Here is a 10,306-nt window from a genome sequence, read left to right on the forward strand (position 1 = left end):
GTTTAGGGTTTTTTTTCGTTGTAAAAAGTTTTCTTCCCACGCACAACAGACTCTAATGTTTTTGTCCCTTTTTATGGAATCAAACTCAAAGTAAGGTCAGTACTTCCACGCTTTAAACGCTGCACGCTCATACTCTCTCCCACAATCGATATGTGATCCATTGTTGATCTGCACACAGCTGTTGTCACTAACAGCGCACTCGCTTACGTCACTGTCGTGAGACATTCTAGCAAAAAAATCACGGTTTTAGTAACGCAGTAACGCAGTGTTCCTACGGGAAAGTAACGGTAATCTAATTACCGATTTTGCAATAGTAATCCCTTACTTTACTCGTTGCTTGAAAAAAGTAATCAGATTACAGTAACGCGTTACTGCCCATCTCTGGTTATGAATGATATTAATTGACTGCTATAACACTGCAGTTCCATCCATCCATCCATAATCACACAGGATTCATAATGTTAACTATTATTGTATATCACTGCTTTGGTATTCTGCTTAATATTCTTATAATTCTACTAATTCATTGGTGACCTCTAGTGGAGATGACTGTAAACAGATTCACTGAGTTCACAATCACTATACCAACAATAAGGTGTTTAAATGTAGTTCTTTTAAAGCACAAACTGAGTACAACTTAGTCCACTCTTTTTTAGGGCCATACTGATGTGTGGATAACAGTTGACAGGGCCTACAGTATGTGGTACTTATACATGCTACACAGTTTTTGAGGGACACACTCACCAGCCACTTTGTTTCACCTGTTCAGTTGCTTGTTAATGCAAATATCTCTTTAGCCAATCACATGGCACTAACTAAATGCATTTAGACATATAGACAGGGTCAAGATGACTTGTTACAGTTCAGAATAGGGAAGAAATGTGATTGAATTGACTTTGAACACAGCATGATTGTTGGCACCAGGCAGGTCTGTTTGTTTCAGAAACTGCAGGTCTGCTGGGATTTTTCTGCATAAACATCTCTAGTGTTTACACAAAACAGTTTAAAAGAGAAAAAAAACATCCAGAGAGCAGCAGTTCTCTAGGTTCAAATTCCTTCTTGATGCCAGAGGTCTGAACAGAATCAAATGTTTGATCATGTGGAGATTATAAACTGAAGTACAGCACCAGAGGTTACATTTTCTACCCACAGTAAAACATCTCTTGAAGCCAAATACAAACAAACAAACAAAAATATTTGTTCAAATTGGTACACATTACACTTTTGTGTTTAGATTTCATCACATCTCATTGTAAGTGCATGAATGCATTAATATGGAGTTAGCCAGTAACATGTATAACAATTTTTGCCCATTTATCCAGAAAAACATTTGTGAGATGAAACTCTGAGGCTGGTTCCCAGGGGCCGTTCCAGGTCATCCCAAAGGTGTTTGATGGTGTTGAAGCTGAGATTCTGTGCGGGCCAGTCAACTTCCACCACATTAAACCCATCCTTTATGCACCTTGCTTTGTGCACTGGGGCACAGTCAGCTTTATCTCTGCAAAATAGGAAGCATGGAATTATACAAAATGTCTTGGTTAGACAAGAGATTTCCCTCACTGCAATCCAATCCAATCCAATTTTATTTATAAAGCACTTTAAAATACCCAGCACAGGAACAAAGTGCTGTACAGAAAATAAGTTAAAACAATAGAATAACAAAAAACAGCAAATTAAATAAATAAAACACATAAGACATAAAATTAAAACAGCCCTATGTTAAAGCAAAAACAAGATAAAACAGCATCGAATCACCTAAAAACAACTAAAATAAAAAAAAAACAACAACATCTCACGTGGTGTCAAAGGCCAAGGTAAAGAGGTGGGTTTTCAAGAGTGACTTAAAAACAGATTAAGAAGTGGCCTGTCTAATCTCTAAAGGAAGCTCGTTCCACCGTTTGGGAGCTGCTACAGCAAAAGCACGATCTCCTCTAAGTTTACGCCCAGTCCTGGGTATCTTCAGGAGCAGCTGATCAGCTGACCTGAGAGAGCGGGTGGGTGTATAAGGCTGTAGCAGCTCAGAGAGATAAGATGGAGCTAGGCCATGGAGAGCTTTAAAAGTAAATAAAAGAATTTTAAAATGAATCCTAAAAGAAATGGGCAGCCAGTGAAGTGAAGCTAAAACAGGGGAAATGTGCTCAAACTTTCGAGTGCCAGTTAAAAGACGAGCTGCGGCATTTTGCACCCTCTGTAGATGACTAATATATAATGCACTGACCCCTATATAAAGTGCATTACAGTAATCCAGCCGAGTGCTAACAAAGGCGTGGATCACTGTCTCAAAGTGCTGCCGTGAAAGAATTGGCTTTATTTTTGCCAGCTGCCTGAGGTGAAAGAAGCTAGATTTTACCACGGCCTTAATTTGATTATCAAACTGCAAATAAGGGGCCGGAGACTACTCTAGAAATAAACATATAACTTTATTAAATGATTAGGCAGTGTAGCTGAATACCTTTGTCCAGTGTGTGAACACCCGTTCAATGCAAAAACAAGTGTAGTACAAATGCTCCCTCTGCTGGACAAGTGGATTAAATGGGTTGCTGTTAACCTCGCTGAGTTCCCTGACAGGTTCATGTCCTCACAGCAAAGCCAATCCAGTGCAGTTGCTGAGCCGAAGTAGAGGAAAAGACGCCTTCCCACTTCCTTAAAGCCCCAGCTAATTGTCCAAGCTCCGGTCTGCCAGGTAGTTAGTGTTGCGAAACCGTGTGTCTGACAGACAAACCCAGTTCATCGATGAACACAGACAAAGACGTGCTATGCTGGCCTCACAAGCTAATGTTATGCTAGCTGTTGTTTCCTTGGTTACCAGCGCTAGCTTCTATGTCGTTAGCTTAGCCACCTAGCATACATGGTCAGCTATCAGTCTGTGCTCGAGTACACACCTTGATCGGTTAGTTAGGATAAACAATACCGTATCATTTGTTTCGCAACCTAAGTAAGTAGTATTGTGAATAATGAGCAGTGTTAAGGCAGCAGGAGGTGCATGTTTGTGTTGTGATAAATATGACCTTTGACTTAAGCAAAGCTACAATGACCTTTCAGCTAACAAAAGTGACAGCAGTGAAAAATGGTTCAGATACAACTAATGCTCAACCAATAAAAACGAGACAGTATAACACCACAGACGACAAACTTTTTAGTTTGCATGGGCAGTATAAACATATTCATAATGCATGTGTATTTTATACAGTTTCCAGTGACTAAAAACAAGTAAATTTCTTAGTTTATTATTATAGGTAAAATAACATTAAATACATGGTTTCTTCTAAATATGTGGATTTTCGGATATCATTTCTTAGCGCTCATATTCTATGTCAATGTCACACTTTTTTTTTAGTAGCACAGATAATTCTACCTTAAAATGCAGTGATAGTGTCCATAAAGGAAAATGTTCCTGTTAACGTAACATCATTTATATTTGGCCATAATTACTTCCATGGTAACAGCACGTCTGCACCAAAAATACTGCGCATGTTTCTTGAAGTGACATCACTAAGAGTAAATAGTGTGGTATGAGGAAAAAGTACACAGATGGTGGTGAGTTTACACTTTGCCTTACAGCATTTTTCTTTTTTGTTAAATATTCCTTCTGTAATCTACTCTGTTTAGCGTGATGGTCAAATAACACAGGGAAAATGTTTTTTAATTATACGGTTACTGTGGTTGTGTGGTAGATCGAGTGATTACAGTGAACAGAACAAATGTGTTCATAGCTAAGAGTATGGGTATGAGCTTTGTAAGACTTGACACATGTATGCTATGAAATACAAATTTCTGTGTTTGTCTTTGATGATAAATAGTACAATTTTAATCAAGACAGTCAATAGTTTCTATGGACTGACCCAGATAAAGCGTCACTTTAACAGTACCTTTGTTTCAAAGGCATTTCAGGATTGATCAATAAATCCATTAGACTGGAGCAGAAAATAACGTCTGCTGCGCGAGACAAAACTTTCATATGTTTGTTTTAACAAACTCAATTTGTTAAACTTTGGCTTACTAGTTGAAGGAGTATCAGATATAAAGCCATAGAGTCAGCTATAAATAGTGACAGGGTCTTGTCTTTCTTCCCCAGTTGCAATAACCTAATGATTGTGCGCCAGTTTACCTGCAGAGCTGTTTTATTTGCTCACTTGAGAAAACCTGGGGGCAGACAAGCCATGGCTAGACCAAGCTCAGGTAAAATTGATTATTTACAGTCTCTGCCACAAATCTGTTAGCAACAACTGTCGTAGCATTTCACTGCCTCGCTGTGTTTATGTGCAGATCTGGCAGCATTCAGGGAGATTTTCTCCAAAGCCAAGAATATCGCCATCATCACTGGAGCAGGGGTGAGTGCGGAGAGCGGAGTTCCTACTTTCAGAGGAGCGGGAGGCTACTGGAGAAAATGGGAAGCACAGGTATACACCTACAGCTGTTGGTCCAGTACAACCAGCTCTCATGCTTTGTTTTGAGTTTTTAAAAATATTTCAGAGAGAATCATAGGTCATGATAAAAATCTAATTGCACAATTCAAAACTGTTAGGAACTGGCCTCGCCTGAGGCCTTTGCCAGAAATCCCTCACGTGTTTGGGAGTTCTACCACTACCGGCGTGAGGTCATGCTCACAAAAGATCCCAATCCCGCTCACCTGGCCATCGCTGAGTGTGAGGAGCGTCTGAGCAAACAAGGGCGCAAGGTCACCGTCATCACGCAGAACATCGACGAGCTCCACCACCGAGCTGGATCCAAAAACATCCTGGAGATCCACGGTGAGCAAAGATGTCTGATGCGGGCAAACAAACGTTTCTGTATGATAATTGTTGGTTCATATTTTGTTTTTTTGTTGAAATACAGGAAGTCTGTTTAAAACACGTTGCATGACCTGTGGCCATGAAGCAGCCAACTACAAGAGCCCCATTTGCGCTGCCCTCGAGGGCAAAGGGTAAGAGCGTCATCCGGTGCGGTTTGGTATATTGGACTGTGTTTTCCCAACAGTGTGAAAATGTCTTATAAGAGATATCGATCGCAGTCATTTGCGCCCCAAATGCCAGAGAAAGCGGGCTGTTTCAGTCAGTCAAATGTCAGTGAGCTAAATAACGCCTGATGACACGGTGAAAAAGGAAAATATGTGACACAAATCAAATGTCACTTTAGAAGCCGCCGTGCCACTTACCTGACATTTAAAATGGACGATGTTGATAGCTGACAAATATTCCTGTGGTGAATTCAGTCTCAGCTGCAGAGTGGATGAAGTCACGCGCTGAAATTCAGAATGAATAGCAGAACCGATCATGTCATGTTGAAACGTATCTGTACTGACTGTGCTGTTAGCGATTCAGATTAATTTAATTTTCTTTCCTATTGCTACTGCTCAAGGTGTGGAGACATACTGGTGTGCTTTATCACAGCACTGCAAATGGTCAATGAAAAAAAACAACAACTAAAGAACTGAAAATATCATTTTGAGTTTAGATGTTTTTCTAGTCAAAAGTATGAAAATTGTTTTAAAAAATATTGTCAGAAATTCTTGAGCCATCCTTATTTCTTCACATTTTGTTTCCAAGGAGCCAGACTTTCTTGTAACTTTATAAACTGCTCTTGAGAAATACTTCTCTGGGCTTTCTGGAGGTCTTTCTGTCATTGTCAGTCCAGTTCATGTACTTGACCAATTTCAGAGGAATGTTTTGTTTGTTCAGCCACTTAACACTGACCTTTTAATCATTCGAGCATAAAAAAATGGCTAACTCAATGGATGAACCTGTGTCGTGTCTACACATAAACAAGTTTAATTTGTATCTTTGGGCAATTTGTTGCTAGCAGCCTGCTGCAAAAACACATAATTTGTCCACTTTTCCGTAGTCGATTCTAAAGGAAATGCGAGCACAGTTTGACAAGGATAAAAGTTGTATTTTTACAGCAAAAAAATAAAAATCCCAAAAAGCTAATATCTGAAAACTTGAATCTAAATCAAATAAACAACAAATCCCACTAAGATTAAGAGGCTGTGGAATGCTTTCGTGCTCACAGAAACGCTCATAACAAGCAACCAGCTTTAAGCCAACATATTAGAACCACTCATCCAACGACATCAACGACACAGCCCTGCAATCACTTGGGTCACATGCATCCTAAAAAATAGACAAAGAATGGTCAAACAGATTCACATGGAAGAAGGCACAAGTGTGTGAGGTTGTTGAGTTTTACCAGGATTTCAATTACATATCAGTAAAAGCGTACTTTATGGTCCTGCGATTGTCTGTCTCTCTGCTTATACGTCTCTATTCGGACAAGGGGGAAGAGCAGTTTATGCTCGCCTCAAAAAGGTTCGCATGCAGCTCTCCAAGATCCTGATTCTTAGTTGTTGTAAGCAGCCAACTCAGAGGCAACTCCTCCAGAAAGGAAAAGTGACCTGTTCCATGATTAAAATCAATGATCTGATTAGAAGTAGGGGTGTAACAGATCACAGAACTCCTGCTTCTAATCAGATCATGGATTTTAATCATGGAGCAGGTCACTTTTTCTTATCATCAAAATATAACTTTGCTTTGAATTTAAGATAAGATAACTCTTTATCACCATTGCACAGTCATACCTTGTACAATAGTACAACGAAATTGGAAACTGTCCCACGTTGGCACTGGGCACAACTAAACACAACACCAAACAAATTTAAAGTGGATTTTCTATTCGGACACTCCATGGCCACAGTCTCAGTGGTGCAATCACTGTAGGTCTTTGAGTCTTTACTGCAGTACATCTGTGAGGGCAGTGCTATACCTGAAAGTCAGTGTACCTGAGGCTCAGGTTCAGTTCAATTTTATTTATATAATGCCAAATGGGGGTGTGGCTGTAGCTCAGGAGGTAGAGTAGACCATCTACTGATTGAAAGGTTGGTCGTTCAATGATGTCAAATATCCTTGGGCAAGATACTAACCCCAAATTGCTCTCCGATGCATCCATCAGAGTGTGAATGTGTGTGAACGTTATCTAGTAAGCACTAAAAGCATAGGAGAAAGTGCCTATGTGAATGGGTGTAAATGGATAATTGTGGGATATCTAGAAGAGTAGAATCAGTATATAAGAATCAGTCCATTTACCATTTAAATAACAACAACAGTCACCAAACGTACAATAACCATTGTCTCACTTGGCAACAGTGGGAAGGAAATAACTCCCTTTTAACTGGAAGAAACTTCTGGCAGAACCAGACTGAGTGAGGAGCAGGAATCTGCCCTGACTAGTTGGGGTGATGGGAGGAAGACAGGATAAAGACAGGTCGCCAAAGACAAATTATGAGTCACACAAAGCTACTTTAGCAATATTCAGTAAGAATGTGAAGTGAAAACTGAGCATAGACTCTTCATTTCTTTATCTGTGCCTAAAATTTTTTTTTCTTTGAATTAAGGTTATAGCCCCAATTTTCCAATTTTCTCCAAAGTCTGTTGAGAGTTTTTTTTTTTTTCAACTTGCTGGAATTAGTTTTTTCAAGTGAATGGGTAACAGTTACACCTGTAGCCCTGTGTCTGACCATGTCTGAGAAATATTAGGTGCATTTAGAAGTGGTTCACTTGGTAGTGGCAACTAACATCTCAAAGGCAACCTAACTGTCTCCTCAGAGCTCCGGACCCGGACACACGAGATGCCGAGATCCCAGTCCAGAATTTGCCCAGGTAAAACACACTTACACTCTCTCTTTTAACACACAATTCTTTTCAAATAAATTTATTTGTTTTGACAAAGTGCGTGTGTGTGTCTGTGTGTGGGTGTGTATTTCAGGTGTGAGCAGACAGGCTGTCACGGTCTCCTTAGACCAGCTGTGGTTTGGTTTGGAGAGACTCTGGATGCTGACATCCTCACCCGTGCAGAGAAAGTGTTGGACAGCTGTGACCTCTGCCTCGTGGTACGTGTGTTTGTTTGTGTGTGTGTGTGTGTGTGTGGGGGGGGGGGGTCACAGGACAGGTAGAGAATTTATAGAGGTGCTATAGGACCAGAGATTTCACACTGCATCTTTCCAGGTACAGCAGAGCTTCACAACCTACCTCAACAACACAAAAAGCTGCTTTGTTTTTGGCGATGTTGGCAGGATATTCAAATTTTAAAAGTTACATTTATTACAGCATGTAATTGCAGCCTGCTTAATTGACAGCACTCCAGTTTGTAGTAATCAGCAGAACCTTTCTCTCTGTTTCGTGGGTATCTCGCTTTGCAGGTCGGTACTTCGTCTGTCGTGTATCCTGCAGCCATGTTTGCTCCTCAGGTGGCAGTCAGAGGCGTCCCAGTGGCCGAGTTCAACATGGAAAACACTCCTGCCACCATGCGCTTCAAGCACGTGTCATTTACTTTTGCACAATGACACACTCTTTAATTTCATTGCACTCTGTAGATAATTCTTTTTTTTCTCACCAGGTTCCACTTCCACGGCCCCTGTGGGACCACCTTACCCCCCGCACTGGCGCGCCATGAGACTGAACAAGAATGAAAAAAAAACACGACTCCTGGAATGTTGGCTTCACAGAGACCGGGTTGTCTTAAACCAGAAAGGTTTACTGGTAGTGCCAAGAAAATTGGTTTCTGTGTGACGAGCAACAGGCGTGAAGGATGTGAAGACGAGGCCAACAAATTATCTGTCACACAGATAACACGTTTAAGAATTTGACTATATTATCAATATGTGCACACAGCTGTAAGAGTTTGCTGATTGAGTGGCTTCTGGTTTCTAATCATTAGGCTGTGATGAGAGTAACTGATTTAATTGTCATCAGGTTGCAGCAGATATTGTAGTAATGCCAAATCACCCCTATTTGATGTCAGCAATGATTTGTGAGTTTGTTTGTTGTTGGGGGTTTTTTGGGTAAAAATGAGTTGCTGAAAAAGAAAATGAAGACAGTGGAAAGCAATGATAAATGATTAAATACCATAACCAACGTCATCACTCATTGGGCAACGAAAGGCTTTTGATTGCCTGACAATAGGGGGCAGTGTTTAGCTACCTCAGCTAAAGCCTGGTGGTTGGTCTCCAACGTGGAAAAAAAACGACTCCTAAAGGATTTTTGAGCTTTGCCTGGGATATGTGGGGCTTGCGTATGTTGATGCTGTGTGAATTTAGAGACTGTGAGGAATGGTGTGCATAATACCTTCCAGCGGCTACGAGTGTGCTCCTGTTAAAGCCGGGACAAAGGGGACTGTGTGTTACCTCAAGCAGTCGTGGGGACACACAATGCACATGCGAGTGCTCATGAATGATTTGTCGCATGTATGTTAATATTTTCACACTATCAGAACAGCTTGTGGAAATTTGAATGATTCAAATATTGAAGTGTCTCACCAAAGCTTCCTGTGTGGATCTAACATACTGCACGAGTTTCAAGTAATGCAGCAGTATGAGTCGGGAAAGATCAGAGAGTTTATACCACCGCAGTGTAATGGGTGATGTTCTGCTTTCTGAAAACATCTCAAAGATGAGATTGTGCCTGACACTTGGCTGCTTGGCCACAGCTAGCACAACCTCTCTCCATTATCATCACTGAAGCATAAATACACAGTGTACACTAGTGGAGTCCAGTTTGAATTTCTGTGTGTTATTACTGTGTCACACCTGATCTTTGCAAGATCTGAATATCATCAGCAAGCATTTGAAAGAAGTGAAATTATAAACATCAAGAACTTATTGATGTACATATTTATGTTCTATTATCAAAAATATCAACAAAAATAATATAATATGTACTCATTACAGCGATTTGGAATATATATATATATATATATATATATATAAAACAAAAAAACACCCAGCACGCCCCTGCGGGCGGTTTATCCTTCAAGCTCGGGTCCTCTGCCAGAGGCCTGGGAGCTTGAGGGTCCTGCGCAGTATCTTAGCTGTTCCCAGGACTGCGCTCTTCTGGACAGAGATCTCCGATGTTGTTCCCGGGATCTGCTGGAGCCACTCGCCTAGCTTGGGAGTCACCGCACCTAGTGCTCCAATTACCACGGGGACCACCGTTACCTTCACCCTCCACATCCTCTCGAGCTCTTCTCTGAGCCCTTGGTATTTCTCCAGCTTCTCGTGTTCCTTCTTCCTGATATTGCTGTCATATATATATATATGTTACAGGCAAAATAAGTCAAAAATAACAGCAGCAATAACTGAATTATAAATTTGTCACAAGTTCCCAAAAATGCTACACTGACTCCATAGAATACGCCCCACTCTAATGTGGATCATGAAAAATGTAGACCACACACACACAAACAGTCAAACTGGAAATGAACATCAACATCCAGTTTGTATGAAAATGTACAGTTCTGTGTAAAAGTCCTGTGCTAT

General features: G+C 40.7%; 1 protein-coding gene across 3 annotated transcripts; it reads left to right on the forward strand.

Annotated features, from left to right (window-relative positions):
- Window positions 1-2,539: 2,539 nt before the first annotated feature.
- Window positions 2,540-9,533, forward strand: sirt5 (sirtuin 5). 3 transcript variants are annotated; one of them, XM_085387137.1, is made up of 9 exons: window positions 2,540-2,683; window positions 4,076-4,179; window positions 4,267-4,400; window positions 4,526-4,751; window positions 4,837-4,924; window positions 7,599-7,652; window positions 7,759-7,882; window positions 8,192-8,307; window positions 8,389-9,533. In XM_085387137.1, the coding sequence occupies exons 2-9, from the start codon at window positions 4,089-4,091 to the stop codon at window positions 8,459-8,461; spliced, it is 906 nt and encodes a 301-aa protein (XP_085243263.1). In that variant the 5' UTR covers window positions 2,540-2,683; window positions 4,076-4,088; the 3' UTR covers window positions 8,462-9,533. The 3 variants fall into 3 exon arrangements, with proteins under 3 accessions (XP_085243263.1, XP_085243264.1, XP_085243265.1); XM_085387138.1 differs by lacking the exon at window positions 2,540-2,683 and adding an exon at window positions 2,701-2,935; XM_085387139.1 differs by lacking the exon at window positions 2,540-2,683 and adding an exon at window positions 3,386-3,537.
- The last annotated feature ends 773 nt before the right edge of the window (window positions 9,534-10,306 follow it).

The sequence above is a fragment of the Rhamphochromis longiceps genome, linkage group LG17 (genome assembly GCF_057381845.1).
Source record: "Rhamphochromis longiceps isolate RC_006_pf linkage group LG17, R_longiceps_female_GT1.1, whole genome shotgun sequence".
NCBI lineage: Eukaryota > Metazoa > Chordata > Actinopteri > Cichliformes > Cichlidae > Rhamphochromis > Rhamphochromis longiceps.